Genomic DNA, 22,386 nt, shown 5'->3' with positions numbered 1-22,386 from the left:
CACCGCCATCACAACTCATTGAGTCTTTTCATAAAGCTTACTATAAATGAAATGGCATAAAAAGGCCATAAAACCTACAAATTCCCATGTGCTAACTGTCAACGCTCCTAACCAACTTGAAAGTATGAATGAGCCTCATAAACCTAATGGCCAGCACAGATAACAGATCCAGTCTGCTTCAGTGACAGGCTAACGCAGAAGCTACAGTTTGGAATCAGACTTTCACTATAGCATCCCTCACGGTTAAATACTGATACTTTTTGCTTAAGAATTTTTTAGTCTTGATGATAACTACTGTGCCTGTTCAAATCAAAATAGCTCCTTCAAGACAAAACAAGCTGCTTCCTCACTCAAGTCATATTTGTATTAACATAAAAATTGATAAATGTAAAACTGATATGAAAAGACAAAAGATATTTAGAATTCTGTGCAACAACACAGAAAAACTAGAATCTTACAACATACATTCACAAATGACAGCTGGGAGATACCCAGCATCATTATCTGTAGCCTCCATCCTCTGCCAATTCCATAAGCATTTTTCCCCCCCAACTTTCTAGGCTCATCGGCTAAATAAGACCGAGGGAAAACAGTGCAGAACTGAACAGAAGGCTAGTGTGCCAATTAGACAAGGCAGCAGGCTTGTTTCCTGTGCTGCAAGCTAGTCTGCTGGAGCTACTTCGAAGGCGCTTCTTCTTCTCTGGGCAAAGTGAGGAGAGACTGCATCCGACTTCCTGACAGTTGCTTTATCTTTACTGTCGTGACCCCATGCCATCCAAAGTGTGACGGGGCTGCACGGGAAATATGTCCACACTTGCATTCGAGGAGCAACAAGCTACCTCTGTAAACACACTGTGACTCACTGTATGGATAAGAACAGGCACAGATTCAACAAGAGGCTGGTTTACGCTATTTGTGAGGTCAACGCTTTGTGCAGCGCAACAGCTGATCACTGCTGGGGGAACAGAAGTTCTCCCTCTCTCACTTTCTCTTTCTGAGTCTCTCCATGCTCTTCTCTGCCAACTAACCCAGACTGTCCTGCTACTAGGATAGCCCAAAGACAGCCTGTCCTGGCAGCTGCCAGATTCTCTGTGCCGGCATGTCTGCTGGCCCTTCTGAGATGCCAGCTGCATCTGAGACCAGCATCTGAACCAGGAACATGGTGAAAGAGGGAGAGGAAAAGGAGAGGGAGGAAGAGAAGAGAAGAGACAACACTCTTTGCACACTGCAACATGCCTACAGAAATTGCAGCCAAATAATTTCTGTCAACCAAAGGTTCAGAGACAGAGCGGGGGGCTTTCTTCTCTCATCACAAAGCTGTGTAAAAATCACAACTTCATATAACACTAAAAGGAGTCGATGGGAAAGCAAGCATGACCAAATATCCATTACATTCGGGCTGAATTTCAATAAAACTCGGGGCCAAAGGGTCTAAGTCAGTTTAATGTGCTCGTCCCAGAGGTATTTTTAATCCGACCTCTGAAAATTCCCCTCGTCTTGGGCGTAAAAAACCTGAATTATTCATAAGTGATATCAATATTTCAAGATATGGACTAATCTAATTGGATTAAAGACGTGCCTAATGAAGCCCTGCGTGTCTAAGAGATGCATATTTTAAAACCTGACCATTTCACCCAGTGTTTAATCCTCACTATGATTTGTTCATTTCTGTGTATTACGTGCCAACTGAAGCTTAATGAGGAAGTGAAGCCTATTGGCTTTTGATGTACTGTAAACAGAACCAATTTTTAACGCCATGAAGAAAAATAAACATGCAAAAGAAGACAACATTGAACGTGTCTGAATTTTTTTTCTTACAACTGATTTTCACTTTTGGCAGCTATAAAAATCACCAAGTGCCTGATATCATGTGATGCTATCTGCAATTTCAAAGAGGATTTAAAAACCTATGAAGGTAGTTCACAGGCCATTTCATTGGCAAGGGCTTACTCTATATGGAGAAACCTCAAAATAGTAAAACTGTTTATTGCTAAGCCAACTGATTGAGAAAAAGCATAAACAACCGTGCCACGTTTGCCAGAGTGATAAACGTGGAGTCATCCATCTTTGCCTGCACAACAGCTCCTAATCGCTGCAGTGTGACAAAGCAAAGGAGAGAGATGCAATTTTCTATCCTACCAAGGCCCTCACATCCCTTTACTTTCACATTACCCAACACTATCATATCACATCCTTATTCCTTTTCTTTTCCTTCTCAGCATGTTACATTCCCCACCTCTCTTTCACATTGCTCCTTTAACATTAAAGGAATAAAAAAAAGCTTGAATTTTCTAATCCTTCCACGAATTCATTTTGTGTCTAAAACCTGTGTTATGTCTTCTTCTTTTTTGTAGACATGATAGAGTATTGTAAACTTCATTCTATGGCGGTCTCTCCCATTCTTTCCTTTTCCCAACAATAGCTTTCAGCATTTGTATGGATCTTCAAAGGACAGGCAGGGGCCCCATCACATCATTTCAGGTAGATAGATAATGTTACATTCCCAAAAGACCAGCACTAAGATGTACGGGAGCTAAGAGTCTGGGATATGAAATGTGATCTAGCTAGACATGCTCTAAACTAGGAAAGCAGACAAATGGAAAGAAGATGGTTGGAAGACAGACAGGCGAGCAGACATAATGGAAGACATGCAGATACAGACTTCAGTAGTGCTAAAGACAAAGTAAATTCAAGCTAGTCTCACCCTGAATCCTGAGGAATTCTTCTTTGCTTCAGCTTTCAGCCGTGTGGCCTTTAAGACAGACTTTGTCTTTTTGTAATCCTGCTTACCTGAAAGAAAGAAAACAATTGAAGCACCCGAATCAAATGACTAGATGTACACGGCTCAATCGGCTGGTTTTCAGCTTGATCGGCCATGAAAGGGTGACCGGGGTCAATCACTCTCACATATCCAATTCTCTACCGGTAAAATTTACATGAATCGTGTGCTGCATGATGGATAAAGTCACACACACAGCAACACAGACACGACTACTGTCACAGCCACACATACATACACACGCTAAAACATGTCATGTGCATGGAAGTTCTCTACAGTAAAGTGAAGAAGACACAACGCTGGCAATTTGTAAAGCTTGTAGGGCCAAAATAAGCCGTGTTTCCCCACACAGACTTTATTTGTGCAGACCACCCATGTAGATTAACAGTTGCCACAGTAGGTTATATTTGGCGGCCAATTTTAGCAATTTGCAGAGAAACACTAAAGAGAGAGAGAGACACGTTATCTGGTCTAGAAGACATGGACACTAGGGGTGGCAATCTCTTGGCACCTCACAATTCGATTACGATTCAGAGGGTGGCGATGCTATAATAAAATTATCGATGCATCTTGATGTATCATTTTTTCTATATAGGATTTCTGGATAATTACTAAGCATTTAATTTGCGCATTAAAATCCAAAAGAAACATCTATTCATTAGCTGCAAAGGACTAGTTTGCATCCATAATTTCCTTCATTAACCTCAGCTCCATGATCACCACTCATTTCTTTAACAACCAGTTGTCAGGCTCCTCCCAAAACTGAAATATAATTATCAGGATGTACAGTGTGTGTACAGGACAGAGCTGTACACCACTTTAGTCTAAGCTTGTACCTGATGTTCTCAACCATGGACAAGTAGGTAAGTTAGTAAGGACACACAGCTAATTAACATTACTTCGTTACTAATTTAGCTAACGTTACATAACAGCCAAAAAACATGCTGTACAGGGGAGATGTTAGCTAGCACTAACCGCCTTCACTTTTCCAGCAGTTTGGGAAACTACAGACTTTTATTAACGAACACACTGTGAACTACACTGCACATTTACTACCAGACTGAAACCGCTAACTTTTTCCGCTAACGTTCAGCGCCATGTTCTGCCGCTCGCTCTCTCTCACTCGGCCTCACACACAGGACATGCAGGGAGCTATCAAAGGCCCACCATGCTCGCATAGTGTTTAAGTTAAACTCATTACTTGCGCATTGATATTAATGATTGTGTGAAATTTTAGTAGGGTGGTTCATTCCGCAGCAGTGGTGCTGAATACAGTGGGAACACTGGTCTTTCTGTTATGTGCTCCACTTCCGGGAGTTTCGCCTTCTGTCAACATTACGTGATTTTTTTCTCCCACCCCTAATGGACACGGTGGATATTTTACAAGGACGGACCAGGTAAAGCAACACTGAACACCAGGGTGGGTTAGGGTTAGGCTCCATCATTAACAACAAGCCTCCTCTACATGCGGCTCACCTGCTGCTGTGAAAAGGCAGGTGGAGAATTAAGTAGAATTGAAATAGTGAGATAAAAAATAATAGGGTAAATTATTTAAATATTTTCAAGTAAAATATCTACAGTATACTGTAACATGGTGCAGTTTTGCAGAAAATGTATTAAAAAGTAAATGTTTTATTATGAACATACAACAACAGGTTTCATTCATTGCCAGGCAAGCAGAATCTCCAAAAGTTACTGCTCCTGGCCAAGAAATAGTCCCTCACCTAGCCCACCACAACTTTGTTGTTTTTAGAGGTTTTTAACAAGTGAGATATAACATCCAGCAAAGGTTTTGTAGATTTGCTTGATAAATTACAGAAAAATGTAATGATATCCATCTCTTTCATTTTTACTAATCAAATAATTGACACTTCCCCGCGACCCTGTACGCAGGATAAGCGGTTGGCGATGGAGGGAGGGAAATAATTGACACTTCCCCGCGACCCTGTACGCAGGATAAGCGGTTGGTGATGGATGGATGGATGGATAATCGACACTTGATAGGTTTTTTGGTGGGTTTGTTGGTACTGGTAGGCAGATCTATTACCTTTAGACAGAGCCAGGCTAGCCATTTCACCGATTCCACTCATTATGCTAACCTCAGCCAACCATCTCACTACTACAACAGGGATGTTATATTTAACTGAAACCAAGTTACAAGCACAATATTGCAACTCATGGGATTACCAAATTCTACTGTAAAATGAAATGTCACATGATTAACAAAATGAGGCAAGTAAGAAAAAAAGGCTAAATGTTACATTGAAATCTACACATGCATCCAACATACAAAGAATCTATTCTGACCTGAGCTTCACACAGTTCACCTGTACTTGCTTGACTTCTCATGGGCTCTTGTGGGCAAACCAGCCACCTGGCCTAGCCTGTGTGTTTGTGTGAGTGTATGTGAGCTCGCTTCACATGAGGCAGAGCCGGCTGTCTTGGTCTAATTAGAAACAACACACTGCAGGAAAAGGAACTTTGCTAACAATAGGGTGGAAGTGCAACAGCTTGCTGAACAGTGTGTGTGTGCGTGTGTGTGCGTTCTAGTACTTCTATCTTTGTGAGAACCAATTTATACGATCAGAGGGTAGACGTATTAGCGTCCTTAAACATGTTTTTTAGAGATTTAGTTCAGGGTTAAATTTAGAATTAGGTTTAGGTTAAAATTAGGTTAAAGAGTGAGAGTTGAGGTTAGACATGAAATTCAGTGGACTAACGTTCAAGTTATTGGCTGGGGAATAGCTGGATGGTTCTCATAAGAAGAGAGGTACAATAAAGGAATATGTGTGTGAGACAAAGACTATACACCCGGGTCAGCTCCTCGGTTTTCACAGTTGTTGATGTGACATGCGGAGGCCACTTGGAGTTTTTACTCCTAGCCAATTATGCCTCATTTACATTGAAAAGGAACAAAAGGAGGAGAAAGGAGAGGAAAGAAAGTGTCCGTTTCGATCTGGAAAGGTTGTGGGAGAGTGAAAATTAGCTAGTGAGAAGGGAGGGCAGAGGCAGTGTGTACGTGTTGTGATTCTGAAAACAAACAGACAGAGCTCCATACCACTGAGTATCATGTCTCCTAGGGAGCAGAGGTTCTCCTCTTCTGGGGGCAGCCACAGAGGAGAGAGATGACCATTAACGTGGTGTTAAGCAGATGATCATTCTCACCACACACATTCTCTTTTTAAACCATCTCACTCCCCCTACTTGTTTTTCACTTCCCATCTCTTTCTCCATCCCTCCTGGTCATCCTCCACCTCCCTCTGACTCAGTGGAGAACTAATAGAAATGGGGAGCATGTTGCCACGTGCAGACAGTGAGCTAGTGGGAATTCATTAGGAGGGCCACTGGATGTCTCCTCCACTTGTCAGAAAGTGAAGAGGGGGAAATTTGATTGGAGGGCACCTCAGGTTGCTCAGCATTCACAGAAATTGCTGAGACTTACAGACTGCAAATGGCTAGTTTTGATAATGTAAGACTAGAGGATACTTCATCAAATGCTACAAATTCCATATCAAAGGGGGGAAAAACACAGAAAGCCAGATAGATTGTGAAATGTGTAAAAATGTACAGAGAAATATTCAGTAGGTAATTATGCTATTTTTAATGTAATGAATTTAAGCCTAATTGGCCTCACATGGCAGCTATAAACAGAAATTTGTAAAGGCTCCAGACTAACTTTTCCACTGGTAGCACTGGTGCTACCAACTTGGTCGCACCCCTTTTATTTTGGTACATGTACAGTGGGTGCGGAAAGTATTCAGACCCCTTTAAATTTTTCACTCTTTGTTTCATTGCAGCCATTTTCCAAAAATCAAAAAAGTTTTAGTTTTCATTTGAAGTTTTCATTTTATTTCTCATTAATGTACACTCAGCACCCCATCTTGACAGAAAAAAACAGAAATGTAGAAATTTTTGCAAATTTATTAAAAATAAACCTTTTGAGCTAGTATAGCCATGAGTCTTCTTGGGAATGATGCAACAAGTTTTTCACACCTGGATTTGGGGATCCTCTGCCATTCTTCCTTGCAGATCCTCTCCAGTTCCATCAGGTTGGATGGTGAACGTTGGTGGACAGCGATTTTCAGGTCTCTCCAGAGATGCTCAATTGGGTTTAGGTCAGGGCTCTGGCTGGGCCATTCAAGATGGTCACAGAGTTGTTCCGAAGCCACTCCTGTGTTATTTTAGCTGTGTGCTTAGGGTCATTGTCTTGTTGGAAGGTGAACCTTCGGCCCAGTCTGAGGTCCTGAGAACTCTGGATGAGATTTTCTTCCAGGATATCTCTGTACTTGGCCGCATTCATCTTTCCTTCAATTGCAACCAGTCGTCCTATCCCTGCAGCTGAAAAACACCCCATAGCATGATGCTGCCACCACCATGCTTCACTGTTGAGACTGTATTGGACAGGTGATGAGCAGTGCCTGGTTTTCTCCACACATACCGCTTAGAATTAACGCCAAAAAGTTCTATCTTGGTCTCATCAGACCAGAGGATCTTATTTCTCATAGTCTGGGAGTCCTTCATGTGTTTTTTGGCAAACTCTATGCGGGCTTTCATATGTCTTGCACTGAGGAGAGGCTTCCGTCGGGCCACTCTGCCATAAAGCCCCGACTGGTGGATTGCTGCAGTGATAGTTGACTTTGTGGAACTTTCTCCCATCTCCCTACTGCATCTCTGGAGCTCAGCCCCAGTGATCTTTGGGTTCTTCTTTACTTCTCTCACCAAGGCTCTTCTCCCACAATTGCTCAGTTTGGCTGGACGGTCAGGTCTAGGAAGAGCTCTGGTCGTCCCAAACTTCTTCCATTTAAGGATTTTGGAGGCCACTGTGCTCTTAGGAACCTTGAGTGCTGCAGAAATTGTTTTGTAACCTTGGCCAGATCTGTGCCTTGCCACAATTCTGTCTCTCAGCTCCTTGGGCAGTTCCTTTGACCTCATGATTCTCATTTGCTCTGACATGCACTGTGAGCTGTAAGGTCTTATATAGACAGGTGTGTGCCTTTCCTAATCAAGTCCAATCAGTTTAATTACACACAGCTGGACTCAAATGAAGGAGTAGAACCATCTCAAGGATGATCAGAAGAAATAGACAGCACCTGAGTTAAATATGAGTGTCACGGCAAAGGGTCTGAATACTTATGACCATGTGATATTTCAGTTTTTCTTTTTTAATAAATTTAAAAAATTTCTACATGTCTGTTTTTTTCTGTCAAGATGGGGTGTGTCCATTAATGACATATAAAATGAACTTTTTTGATTTTTGGAAAATGGCTGCAATGAAACAAAGAGTGAAAAATTTAAAGGGGTCTGAATACTTTCCGTACCCACTGTATTAATCAATGACCACTGATCAGAAGTGAGGAGGGGCACAGTGTTTCGGTGATGCATCGGTCCCTGCAAGTTTTGTGTTTCTTACTGTTGTTGTTCAAATTGTCTAGCTAAAACTGTGTTGACCGAATGACAAGTTTAGAGTTGCCTGCAAAGAACAGTTAACATTGCCTACAATATAAAAAACAGCAAAGCATACCCCTCGCCCACCTGATAATATTAATACAGTCACATGAAAAAGTGGGAACCCTTTGGAATTACCTGGATTTTTGCATAAAATGGTCATAAAATGTGAACTAATAATCATTTAAATCACAACAATATACAAACACAGTCTGCTTGATCTACTACAACACAAACAATTATATGTTTTTATTGAGCATACCGTGTAAACTTTCACAGTGCAGGGTGGAAAGGAGTTCACACAACGCTAATTGAGCCTATCACTGCCAGGTAATTCTCTCTGTATTTGTAGTATGATTTTAGATTTAGAGTTTTTTTGTACCTGTGCTGGCGCACCAGTAAGGATGCATTTTACACCAACCAGTAATGATTAGTTTGCCAGGGGCAACCCAGAGCCATGTAGAAAATAGTGTTGCACTTGACAATTGTTTTTAGAGGAGAGTGAATTTGGGCTTTCAGGGAGGAGTGAGAGCCACCACTGTAAAGGAAAAGGATGCACTGGATTAATAACACAAGACAAAACCGTGGCATCACTGAGAAACAGAATAAGGCACAATAATTGTTTTATCATGATTATCTTGTTTTCATAATTGTTCGAAGCCAAAATCGTAATTGAAAATAAAATGTATTTAATTGCACTGCTCTACTCTCTCTCTACATGACTCTGGAGCAACCACAGCGATGAAGTAGTCAAGGAAGGCTACAGCAACAAAAGAGTATGGCGGTTCCTATGGCAGAAAAACTGCAGCGTCCAAGAAAGGTTTCTGATGCTCCAGAAACTCAGCATTCAGAGGAACGGAATACAGTCAAAAGAAAGAAAGAGATCAACAGTGAGTACAAACACGAATAACTAATTGGAGCAGCTTTTCTTGGGGCGAGCTCACTCAGAGGCATACATCATGAGCACGCGTCAACAGTGTTTGTGTAATTACTCTCACTGCCAGAAGGGGAGACAAAAGTTCCGTACTACAGGTTTAAATATGAACAACATAAACATTTACTTGATATAAAAAATGTTCTTATATCAAGGATATCTGGAAAATGGCATTCCTCACATACAGCAACAATGATCGACTGTGCAAACCAGGTTACCCAGGGGGGAAACTGTAGAAATCTATGATCACTGTTTTGCAACGTGTCCTGTACTCAGTTAATTAAATAGGAAAGGTTTGTGGTGGTAAACTTGTTCCTAGTCGACATGGAGGAATTACGTTTATATGCAAAGATTCATCACAACGCAATACACCCTTAAACATCTGGTAAGAATCCATACTTAATTGGAGCAAAATCAGAATATTTACTCCAAGTAGGAATATGAATAGTTGTTATGGAGGAGAAATGCCAGAGAATTACAACAGGCTGTGTAAGGTATTGTAATGTTGTATTACAACAGTGTGCTTCCTAAAACCTCATGTTGCCTTTCTCCTGTGGTTTGTTTACGTGGGTCTGGAGCGCACACACACGGTCCGGATGATATTGCATTGGGCTTATGAGCACTCCTATTTGTCACTGCTGTTCCCCTTGCTGCACCGGCGCTGTAGACACTTTCTGTCACCAATTATCTACCTGTGCTGGGCTACACAACGTCCTCCCATCCCTCCATGCTTCTACCTGCCACACTGACAAGGCATCACTGTCCTCTTGTACAGAAACGACAATGCTGTATCTCAGAGGAACATTAGCCCTTGTAAGGCGGCCTAGAGTGCCTGCTGAGAGGCTTCCCTGAGTGTCTTTCATTGAAGTCTTCACTGATTTCATGTCAAGAGGACAAGAGAAAAGTGAAACTGGCCCTCTTCCCTCACACCACTTACTGCAGTTACTGTTCCCTTAGATGTGTGTTTCATGGTTCTCCTTTGCTTGTTTGTCGCTGCTTTTAACTGTAAAAGGTGTCTGATTAAAACTGAGGAGAAATTTGTTTTTATAATAATATAATAATAATAATCCTTATTTGTAGAGCACTTTTCAAAAACAAGTTACAAAGTGTTTTAACAAGTGTAAAGAATAATACAAAAAAAAAAACAAAACAAGATAAAAAAAAACAAAACAAGATAATTCTCAAGATTTATCTTGAGCTATTGTTCTGCTTAGCATAACAACACAGGTAGGGGGTATTAGCTGAAATTAGCCACATGTGATTGAGCACTCAAGGGAAGGAGGGGGGAAGGGTATGTGATTGGCCATTAAAGTGAAGTTAGAAGAGGGGTTAAGGCCCATTTATACTCCTGCGTAGGGTCTACGTGCATACCTACGCCGTAGGCTACGCACGTAGCCATGCATTTATACTTCTGCAATTACACCCCCAAACGCTAGTCGGCAATAGCGCTACAGTGTCCACTGTGTTGACTTTTGCCGGCCGAGCAGGCTAACTTCCGGTTTAGCGCTCCGCTAATGTAAATGGGGGTAAAATTGTAAATGTGCGGCTGGTGTAGCCTTTTCAAATGTTACCGACTGAATGGATCACATTCTGATAGCGAAACGAGTCATTTCGCTCGGGTTGCGACGGTCAAATATATTGATTCACTGTGTTACAGCCGCCGTTTTGGCCGCTAGTAAATGTTACTTTAAAGCGCGGGGTACTTCCGGTCGGCTCGGAGGCATTGTGAGGCTACCCAGCCGACCAAACACAGAGCTTACGGTCCGCGTCGACTCGACGTGTAGTTACATTTTGAAGGAGGTGCACGTCAGGCGACGGCATAGCCTCTGCGTAGCCCCGTAGCCTACGCCGTCGATTTGACGCAGAAGTATAAATTGCACTTTAGACATCACTGGTCTTGTGCCGTATATACTTTAAATATATTGTACGTGGACACTGAAATTCAGTGCCATCAAAACCGAAAGTATCAGTAATGATAAAACCTATGTCAAGATGTTCAGGGCTGGACTGGGACAAAGAAAATCAGCCCTGGCATCTTTGGCCGAGGCAGCCCACCAAAATCGGTCGGACACCCCTCACCAATACACCATCATTCCATTTAGGGGGTCAGATTAGATTAGGGGTGTGATGAAACACTGAGACGTGACATTGCACAAGATTGGTGTCCATGACTACAAGACAAGAATATATTTTAATAGACCTACTATATAGAAAAAATATTTATAGATGAAATATTCGATAAGTGGGTCTGAGGGTTCCTCCCACAGAAAGGTTTTAGCATTAAACACTTATTTTCCTGCATTCTGGAGACATTTTCTGCACCAATTTATGGTGGAAATGTATTTATTATTATAAAGGTAAGCACATAATTTTTTGCTAAAGTTATTTTTTTGACAACACAGAGGTTTCTTCTACATTTACATTGCATTGCAGGTTTTCTTCCTGTGCAAATAAACCTTTCTCATAGCATTTTTATTTGGTAATCAACATTTCTTGGTGCAAGGTGCTTTTCAGAACATTTTTAACAAATGCTTTCTAAAAGTTGTGGCTACATGTCCCCAGCATCCCCACTGTAAATGACCCTCCCTCCTTGCTCCCTCCCTACAGGTTGAGCTACTCCATGCTTACCGCTTCACCTCCACTCTCCTCCTGCTCTCTCTCTCCCTCGGCCCTGTCACTTTGTCCCTCTGTTTCGCTAACACACGCCTCCTCCTCTGCCACCACAGCTCTTTTACTCCTTCAGGTGCCTGTGCCTGCTCTACGCAGCTGATGTTGAAGCTACTGCCGCCGTTGCAAACATATCGGTTATTTTTGTGCATTTGGCGGCAGCCCTCTGAAGATTTTTTTTGGGGGGGGGGGCATAACGCAAGAAACAGAGAGCAGAGGGGGGGGGGGTTTGTAACAGATGTGATTGGGCCTGCCCAATATCAGTATAGAAAATTACCCAATTGGCCGCTGCCCATGCCTTATGCCGATCGTTGGCTGTTTTTTAAAAACAGTTATATAAATAAATAATTTATGTTACACCGGCCCCAAAGGTGCCGGGATGCCAGATTACCAGTCCAGCCCTGAAGATGTTGCATTAAAAGCATTCCTGCCAACTGTAACTGCAACAGTTAAATACTCCAAAGTGGGGCAGAGTGAAAAGACAGTGCAGGTGACACACTAGCTTAAGAGCAGGATTCAGATTATTAACAAGAAGCAGCAAGTAGACAAAATACAGCACAGGACAACTGCTTCAGGCAGAACAGACAGATGATGGAGGGGAGAGTCAAGAGTGTTGCAGAGTTACTCAACTAGTTCCTCTGTTAACTTCAGACTTTACCCTGAATGCTTCATTGGTTCATTTTAGTGTGAGTGGATCATATATTCGAAACAGAAGGATAACATTTAGTTTAGGGATGCACCGCTCTGATACTGCTGTCGGATATCGGTCCGATACTGACTCAAATAGTTGGATCAGACATTGGTGACAAGGGGGCTGATCTATTCAATTCAATTATACTATACGATGAAGCATCACGTAGAACGGGCATGCATAGAGAGAAAAACAAGGGGTCAGCTGTTTGCCGGTATTTCACGCTTGATCAAGCCAGATATTGCTTCACATAAAATATTGATCGCCAGTCTCTTCTTAGGATAGCCCCTTCTGTGACCTCTTTTAAGTCACTTTTAAAAACGCACTTGTTTTCCTTGGCCTATAAATAAGGGTGTTTATATATATATATCTTTTTTTTTTTGTTAATTTTTCTCTCCTTGGAGTATGATTTTTTTCTATCTAAGTCTGATACTGGCATTTCTGTTTTTTATTGTTATTGTTGACGAATCTGATACTGCTTTGGCTACTCCTGTTTAAAGCTGTTCTTAACTTTGCTGTACTTTTCTATGCTGTGCTGTTATGCATGGTATTATTGTCTTTTAATTCTGTAAAGCACTTTGGTCAGTCAGTGGCTGCTATAAAACGTGCTATATAAATAAAATGAACTTGAACTTCTTCACAGTGAGGAATACAGGTTATTCATTTTACACTTGTATTGGGCCGATACCCAAAGCCCAGGTATTGGCATCGGTATCAGGACTGAAACGGTCGGATCAGTGCATCCCTAAGTTAGTTGCCTTGAATTATGAATTACTTACTGTTGTCATACCCATCTGATTCTTCTTTAGTCTTAGTTGTGTGACTGTGTCAACAACAAGAAAGATTTAGTCGAATTTTCAATACAAAAAAATCTGCACATATGATTTGGGAATACTTGACATTATGCTACAAAAAAGGAAGTAAAGTACAAGGAACAACCTGATAATGAATGAGAGTAGACTGTAGTACCTCATGATTATCTACTATAATGTCATCAGATCAGTTATTCAGAAACTACTCACTAACGATTAATTAATTTACAGGTCATTCCCTCTGTTGCCGCTGGTAAATATTCACATTTTAATGTACCATATTATAAAGTGTTGCCAAAAAAACAATTATACCAATCAACGTATCCATATTTTGGCTATGCACACGTAAGCCACATACAATTGTTTGTAAAAATATTAGGCTCATTAAGTCACAGCTGAGATACAGTACCACCTTTGCCTCATTTTGTGCCAGGAAAAAACCTTGCTTTAATGGACTATACAGTATTCAAGTATTCCTTTACGCAATGTTAATATTCTGATGGGCTTGACAGGCAGGAAACTATCTTTGACAGTGTCCTGGCAGAATCGCCTTGTGCTAAGTCACAATGCTTGTATCAAACAATGCGTCGATCTGTGGTCATGTCATGGCACAGTTTTAAGTAACCTCATGATACCAAATTAACACCACATTTAAATTTCATGCATCATGTTATAAAATACATTATTTTAACTGAAAATATGTCTTTCTTTTACCAGTAAATAAAGAGCTGACCTGCCAGAATTACATTCTCAGACACGCACTAACTGTTTCCCCAAGTTGCTGTCATCTCTGTCAACTTTTCCACGTGTCAATTAATCCGCAACATCCAAAATTCGGGCAACACACTAACAGCGTGTCTGACAGTTCCTCATGCTTTGCTTCTGTGTCTGTGTGGCATGGTGGCCAAATAGTCAGTGACCACATGGTGCACATCACTGGAATCTGCCAAGATGCATGGTAGTGAAACTGGAGGGCTGGTGCCAGACACATGGGATACATTTATGCCTTGTCCTGCATCATGTGAGGCGGGGAGAGGGGGAGGACACATCTCGCAGTCCACGTGAGAATCACAGTAAAAGCCTATAAAACTAGTAAAGTAATGAATATTATGCTTAATATAAAGACAAGAAGAAAACAACAGCATCTTCATGTACTTGTAATTTTGGATATCTGTGTAGACAACGTTCCCTAGTTTATTCTGCAGGCACCAGCAATCATTACTTCAACAGAGTGACCACCTGCACATCCACGTAAGCACACTATAGCTTTACCTCTCCTGAGGGCAGCTTGGCACAGTCAATTACAACCGGCTTAATAATGGTATTTAAAAAGAGTGTCAACACAGTGACCCTGTGATAGCCATCTGACATGACAAAAGCACTCTAGCAGAGATGATGGTACAGCCCAACAATCTGGACTACTGCTGATGTTCCATGAATAAGCCACCCTATTACGATTTCAAATTACCATGTGTGGCCTGTAGCTCTGAAAAGACCCTGCCCCATGCTATCTTTGAACATTTCATTTTCCTCTCCGACGTCTTTTCCCCTTCCTTCTCTCTGTTTTCCAGCTTTTCTGTTAAACAGTGGTTCACTGAAATTGCCTGATGGCCATTCTTTTCAAAAAGAAGGAAAAAGAAAAGGTAGAAATTGAGGGGTTAGAAGGAGGCGGAGGTAAAGAAAGGACCAAAGTGTCCCTGACACCCATAGTTTTGAATTGATAAGAAACAAAACTAAATGGGAAGGAATAAAGGAAAAAAATAAGATTTTCTGCACCTTTGATAGGGGATGTGACAGAGCGAGAGTTATGTTATGGCAGTCTCTCATTTGTTGAACATGTTGGGTTTACACAATAGCAGACGGTTAAGAGCTACCTATGGGCTAAATAATCCTATTCTTGAAAACATACACAATTGTTACGCTTCTTTTTTTGTCACCCTGTCTCTTAAAGCATGGTAGAGTAAAAGACTTTTTTAACAGACCATTACGTGCCTGAGAAAGACAAATACTGCTATTGTAGTCAGAGTAACGATGTCTGTTTACATTTCAGAGAATTAACACATTCTTAGAAAATACAAAACAAAATATAGCCTGTCCGTTGCAAAAAGTATATTGTGAAAGTGAGAAAAAGAAACAAAAACAAGCATTAAGAGAAAACATTTGGCTTAAGAGACCATCTCATGAGTGCTGTTAACACAAAAGTAACACTAGGAAAGATAAAAACCTGAAATAATAAGAGGATGTGAATCATCAGGGGCCAACAAACCATCATCCACTGGGACGAAGGGGACCAGAACAATGTTGTAGTTGGCACAATTTTCAGAAGCGGGGATGTGGATTAGTACAGAGCATTTTAATTGACAACCTGAAGAAAACAAGAAGGTAACACATTAAGGCCAGAGGGGCGTGATGTTTTTAAGACAGAAAATCCATCTCTATTCAACCTGTAGTAGGCGTCTGTCCACATCACCCCCTCTTGCAAATTGATGATGATGCTCAAAAGTAACAAGACAGACTAAGTTAAATATTAGGTCATCTGGGTTCCATCCTTGTACTGTATGTCCGACCTCATCCCTGAGCATGTGCCTAAATCCCTCTGTGTGTTCTTTTCTTTTTGTCTTGTAGTTCGGTGGAAGACTTCTGATTGATGGGATGAAGTGGTCTTGTTCTCCAGACTTAAAAAATCTTAGTCTTATTGAAAGTGGACCACTATTGCAAAGAACCTGCTTCTTAGACTTCCCACAGCCAGAGGTCTCCAATGTGGAGACACGATGGATATACTTCATAATCCAATGTGCCCTGCCAGTATTATAACATATAATAATATAATATGTTATATTATTATAACATCTTCTGAATTGTGTCACTCTTCTCAATCTTCTTCCTTGGATCGGAAAGTGAGCACCTTTCGTGTTTAATAAGGCTACTTGCTAGCTGCACTTCATGTACACAATATCCCACTCTTGGGACCTGAAGTAGAAACCTTAATCCTATAAGTAGAACAGAGCTTCCCTTTGTGTGTGTGTCAGTCATAGCTGCTTGCAATTATCCAGCTTTGCCACTGGCCACCTTTTGGTTTTGCACCACAAGAGGAAAACAAAAACAAAAAGACATGATATGAGCTGTGATCTTCAAGCAACCACAGCTGGCATGCTAAAGGGGACCAAACTTTTTGATTGATACCGACCATATTGCCTTAGTTAGGCCTTTGTGATGTAAGAGGAAAGATGGGGAAACAAAATACCGCAGGATTAAAGTGGTATTAAAGTTTGACAAAACAGCTTCTGACATGATATCAAAAGGGGCAGTTTTTTTAAGCGCGGAATTCACTATCCATCAGTGATGTGACCTTAGATGCAGCTTTTTCATCTCCAAGTGTAATTCCTTCCACATCTTGTACACTGGTTCTAATCCAGTGAGTCTAGTTAAGTTTTTTTTTGTGCAAAGAGATTATGTTAATGTTTGCATAGCCAGTGTTACTATCTTCAAAACCGTTGGGCTGTTTGGCAGTTTTGGGAAATATATCAAACTACCACAGAATTGCTCAATGCAATCCAATATCACATGAGATTTATTGAGTGTGACGTTAGCTTGTTTCTGTGAGAGAACGCTGCACTGATTACTGTGTTGTGGTAAAATTGCCCACATCAAGCACTGAGTTATGATTTTTGTTTGTTACACAACAAGCTGAAGACCAATCTCAACTGTCAAAAAGCATTACGGGCGCATTTACAGAACTTAGTGTTTTAATTGTCAGTTAATACACTGATTATCTTTTTGATTAAACTGTCAATCATTAATTGTAAAAAAATGTCATGGAGAATGTCTTTTATTTTATAAAACAAAGAAAAGCATTCTGAGCATTTCTTTAGATCGGTTTCTAACCAATGTCAAACTATCAAATCAACTGACAATACAAAATATATTACTTGATTTGATTAAAGCTGACTAATTTACTGAAGAGCAACAATTTGATTAACCTGCACCAGGATAAATGAGGACTCACCAATCTGCTTTCGGTACTGATCAACTGGTAATCTGGTCGCACTGGCATCCTTCTTCCCCATTCTCCTTCTTCAGCCTGACAAAAAAATGAAGTGAAAAATGAACTTTTTCACAGCTGGGTCTCAATTTTACACCTGATCGTTTAGTTTAATCAAATAAGGATATAGCTCCCTTCCTGTTGCTGTACTCTGAGATAACTTGTGAAATCCTCAGGAAGGATTCAAGTTAATATACAATTATATATACAGTTCTGTAGTCAGTTTTGATCAGGCAGATGGTTTATCTTTCACATACATCTGCTAGACATAATTAAATTAAATCCCACCACATTCCACATGTGTTACGTTCACAGTATGTGCACTTTCTATCCATCTCATTTAGTCTAACACCATCTCCCTTCACACCAGGAGCTCTGTCTGATTACCCTGACAGCTCACAGGGAAGATAAAGAGAGAAAGAGCTAGGAATAATACAAATAGTGTCCTTAGGACTAACACTATGCAAGTGTGGGACTGTGCTTGTGTAACAGAATAAATGCCAGTGTATAAGGCAGTGCATTTATATCAAAGCATGGGTGTGTATAGACGTACAACTACCTGAAATGACTATGCCACAGTGATAAAACTCAGTGTGTGTGTGTGTGTGTGTGTGTGTGTGTGTGTGTGTGTGTGTGTGTGTGTGTTTCTTGCATCCATCCAACATACTTGTTTTTCAGTGAGCACTCTAAATTCCAGACAGGCTCCCTCACAACACACTGCATCAATCAATATTGTAGCCTTTTGTTTAAAAAAGCAAGTATGAGTCGAGGGGCAGGCCTGTGCTTTCTGATGATACTGTCCCTTTGACCTGTTCTCTGCCTGAAAGATTTTAGCATGATTTGAAAGACAAGTGGGATATGTTTTGACAAAGAATACTAAATATCCATCATGTCCTTCTAGTCTAATGAGGATTAGATTTTTTAAAGCATGTTTAAGTGTGACAGGGAGAGAAATGTGTAAGCAGGTGTGCACAGGTATCTATGTGCATCCTAGGAGAACAGGAGTGGTGAAGAGTCTAGAGGAGCAGTCGGGGAATAGAGGAAAGAGACTGAATTAGCATGTTCAAGGAGCGTGGCTGGCTGACTGATACCTTCTCATGGGAGACTGCCGCCTTGGGAAACCTGAATTTTACCTTACACTAAAAACACTGCTTTCAGCTACATTTTAAACACTGTTAGTGCCAACAGAGAAGGGGGGTTGTATTCACAGCTATTGTTCTCCAGCGTTTGAAAACCAGAGTCAGCAAATTAAAAAGAAGTGAGAGGAGGACAAAAGGAAGAGAGAAAATTGTCCAAATGTAATTTTTACAGTTGGACACAGTAGGCTCTCAGATTTGCTGGCTCTATTGTACTGTGCGGCAGCATCACAATATTATGTCTAAATTGCCAAAAGCAACGCAGTTGAAGCCTCTGTGATCACCTGTGGTCATTCCACTCACTGAAATTTCTGCAGATGTGTTACAGTATATTTTGCATTTGCAACAGTGGGATATGAAACCATAACAAAAAATGTCAACTGTAAGCATAGTGACAGGAGCATTGTTGGTGCCTTTCTGTCACTTTTTGCACCTTATATGTTTGGATGACAAGGCTGATATTACATTCTAGTCATTAACAGTTTATCATAACCTCAATTAACTGGAAAACCTAAACTAGGCCTGGCAAGTAAATCTAGCATTTTTTAATTATGGCTTTTAGTGACAGTTGTTCCTCTAATTAGAAGCCTAAGGTTCCATCCCTGGTGGAACTACTGTGCAAAACAAATTAATTTAAGGGTGAATTTCTCCTCATTGATTAAAGATTATTAAGTCACAAATGTGGTCAAAAGGTCAAAACACACAACACTGAGTCACTGAACAATTATCAGGTATAGGTGGTACCCAGTAGTTTCATATTTTCAGTAAATTTAGTAAAATCCTTTTATAAAGAAATGTTTGTTAAATCATTTTTTCATAGTTGCTCTATGGCTCTGTAATTTTAATTCACAGACTGAAAAACATGTGCTGCAGAATTGTGCTGTTTTCTAACAGTTTGGATTTGAAGCGAATAAATAGAGAAAACTTTACCTTTTCGCAGGCATTTTGTATTGAAAGTTAGATATGATGATGTATCATTTTAGGATTGTCTAGCAATATCGAACATCACAGAATTGCTGTATCATAATATGGTATCGTGAGCCATTTATCGTGCATCATATCGTATTGTGAGGTACCCTTTGATTCCCACCCCTAGTTACACCACAATCTGGGAAAACCTGTAAGTATGACAACATCCACAGGCAGAATGCACTGAAAGAACACAGTATACGGTAGTTTCCTTATAGCTTGAATCCAGAAGGCATGCTGATAAAACAAGAGCATCACTATGGAGTAATGCTGGGTTACAAAAATGATACACTCAGTTTCCAGTTTATTAGTTACACCTCCTTATAAGTTACGCAGTCTGATACATCAGTCCTGTAATAAATTCTACCCTATGAAGGATATGTTAAAAAAAAATAGGTGTTGATTTAATTTTAATATTTTGTCTATCCTCAGTGATATTTATGGGGTGAACAAAATATTTGTAATAATTCTTAGTGTAATACCTCTAACGTCTTTCAAAACAGTTTGACCAAACTAATGCAGGCTAGTTAGCCTGCATTAGTTTTTGCTAGGTGGAAAAACGGGGACTGGGTGTAGGTTACATGCAACTTTTATAGCATAGCTTGTTGTTCGGGAGATTGTGGTGTCTGGCATTTAGAAGTAATTACAGCTTTCTATCTGTCAGTATTGTGGCAAGGACCTGACACATTTTGCTGATAACAGATATATGCATGCATTTGCACCTTTCTTCTCTCTGCAGTCTCGAACGTGAAGATGGAAGTCTTGCAGGACTCAAAAGGATATCATTCAACTCTACTAACGTTAAGCATTTCAGTGGAGATGTAACAACGTTAACGTTAAATGACAAGTCTTCATAATATGGATTCACGAATAGATACTTACACTGTTCTTGTTTATCGAGAGAATATGTCGCTTAGTAGAGGTGTTTCTGCATTACGAAATGCCTGGCTGCTGTATGTGGACACGCGAGGTCTGAAGACTTGACGGTTTTATGGTACTTTGATCCAAATTTCGCAGGAATGCCAACACACCACTTCCTCCATTGCAAGTTCCTGGTTTACACGTCAACAGTGATGACAGACAGGATTTTTCTCCAATCAGACACGGGTATTGTCGAGTCGACCAACAGCATGAGCCAGGGGCGGGGCGTTCAAACAAAAACAACAGAGGAGCGCGTGGGGCTTGACAGTCGTGACAATCCCACTCATTACAAGCACAAAACCTACTGGATCTCAAATCTGTAAGATATATTAACTTTTTGATATTACTAGGTTAAAAATATCATTGGTGAAAATTACATTTCTATTTAATCATGTACATTACCGTATTACAGGTAATTAAAATATTATAAATGTACTCATCTAAAGCAACCATTTATATATTATTACATCAATAACAGTGATATAATAATATAAAACTGATGGGTACCACTCTGCATAATTAATATTTTTAGATTTGATACATACTTAGAGTACCCTCTGTTGCTAATATAAACAAACATAATATAAACAACTTTACTTGTAATTGAGTATGTTCAGTAAATCATTTGAATCCTTCTTCCACATTTGCAAAAGATCATCACAAAAGCCATGTGTACGCTCTTGCATTTCCTAAAATTGGAACATGTTATTATTGTGACAAAGACACATGTTCTATTAATTAAAAACATCATATTAGTTTGACATGTTGGCCTTAAGTCATTCTTGCCTGGTCAGATTACAACAAATTATCCTTATTGCAGCATTATGCTGTGGCAATTAAAGGAAGCAACAGCCGACCTCATCAAAGACAAGGCAATCTCACTGTGCGATGTTCATTTTTCTTTCATCAGTCTTTTAACATTTTTTCTTTGTTTACTGTGTAGAATTTTATTTCCCCCCTAATTGCATCCAGCCTCATTGTTGCCTGGGGCCTTGTGCAGATTATGGGTAGACTTGCCACCGCTTGTAACTTATTGAAGTTTAAAATGATTTTCTGCTCTCCCATGGGCACGCCATTTGCATGCAGCACAGCAGTAACTAATAGATGTAATCTGCCTATAATGTGCCTGCATTATGCTTTACTTATGAAGCTGCCATTGATAGAGAGCACTTTAACACAGCCCCATGATGGAAGAACAAGTATTCGAATGACATTTGTCAATGATAATATTTTTATCTACAGAAATATTTCCCAGGAAACAGGAATGCTGCACATTCACATAAATAGCTTTTATGCAACCTTGAGTACACTTAAGGTCTGTACTTTAACATAGTATATACTATAGATGGTACTATATAAATGCATGCAATTCACATATGTACAAGTCCAAAATCTGCTATGACACTTAAGTTAGAACAGTTAACAAATAGCCTCAATAAGAAGCCTGAAAGGGTTATCTTAATATGGCCATCAAAACCAGCATGAGTGTAGTTAATGCAGAGCTCAAATGTTCTCTTGTTATACTAAATGTGTGTGATTAATTTCTCCCGTTGAGTGAAACAAACCAACGTGCTGTGCCTGTCACATTGATAGATATGGAAAGCATTAGCATCAACTGCTAGTGTGAATGAAAACTAGGCAGGATGGATTTGCCTGATGAACAGTTGCAGTGTACGGACGGTGCACATCACTGTAATTTATAGATAACACTTTAGAGGAGATGAGAGGCTTTCCCCCCAGGGCCTGTTAGTGTGAAGTGAAAAATTTCAGCAACGATTGGGTACCCCTTGTTAAATTAAATAGAATTTCAGCAGTACAAATGGCTGATTCTTTAAGTGACCACACCACAGAGACAGTATTAAATAGTCCTAACATGATCATCTAGTTTTTGAGATCTATGTGTATGTACCTATCTTTATGTTTTTCTCTTATTTCTTTTCTGTCTCTCCATCCCTGTCTCTCTCTTTGAACCTCACTCTTTTATACACAG

General features: G+C 40.2%; 1 protein-coding gene across 8 annotated transcripts in view; it reads right to left on the bottom strand.

Annotated features, from left to right (window-relative positions):
• Positions 1–20,617, bottom strand: part of triqk (triple QxxK/R motif containing) — a 134,616-nt gene extending 113,999 nt beyond the window's left edge. For all 8 annotated transcript variants that reach the window (XM_046058921.1, XM_046058919.1, XM_046058922.1 and 5 more), the window contains exons 1-3: positions 20,358–20,617; positions 17,335–17,409; positions 2,705–2,790 (exon numbers count right to left, since the gene is read on the bottom strand). In XM_046058921.1, coding sequence (XP_045914877.1) covers positions 2,705–2,790; positions 17,335–17,395 — 147 coding nt within the window. In that variant the 5' untranslated portion in view covers positions 17,396–17,409; positions 20,358–20,617. The remainder of the gene's footprint in view (positions 1–2,704; positions 2,791–17,334; positions 17,410–20,357) is intronic.
• Between the last annotated feature and the right edge of the window lie 1,769 nt (positions 20,618–22,386).

The sequence above is a fragment of the Micropterus dolomieu genome, linkage group LG09 (genome assembly GCF_021292245.1).
Source record: "Micropterus dolomieu isolate WLL.071019.BEF.003 ecotype Adirondacks linkage group LG09, ASM2129224v1, whole genome shotgun sequence".
Lineage (NCBI taxonomy): Eukaryota > Metazoa > Chordata > Actinopteri > Centrarchiformes > Centrarchidae > Micropterus > Micropterus dolomieu.
Note: the sequence above shows the minus strand (reverse complement) of the source record. Positions and strands in the feature narration are given on the sequence as shown.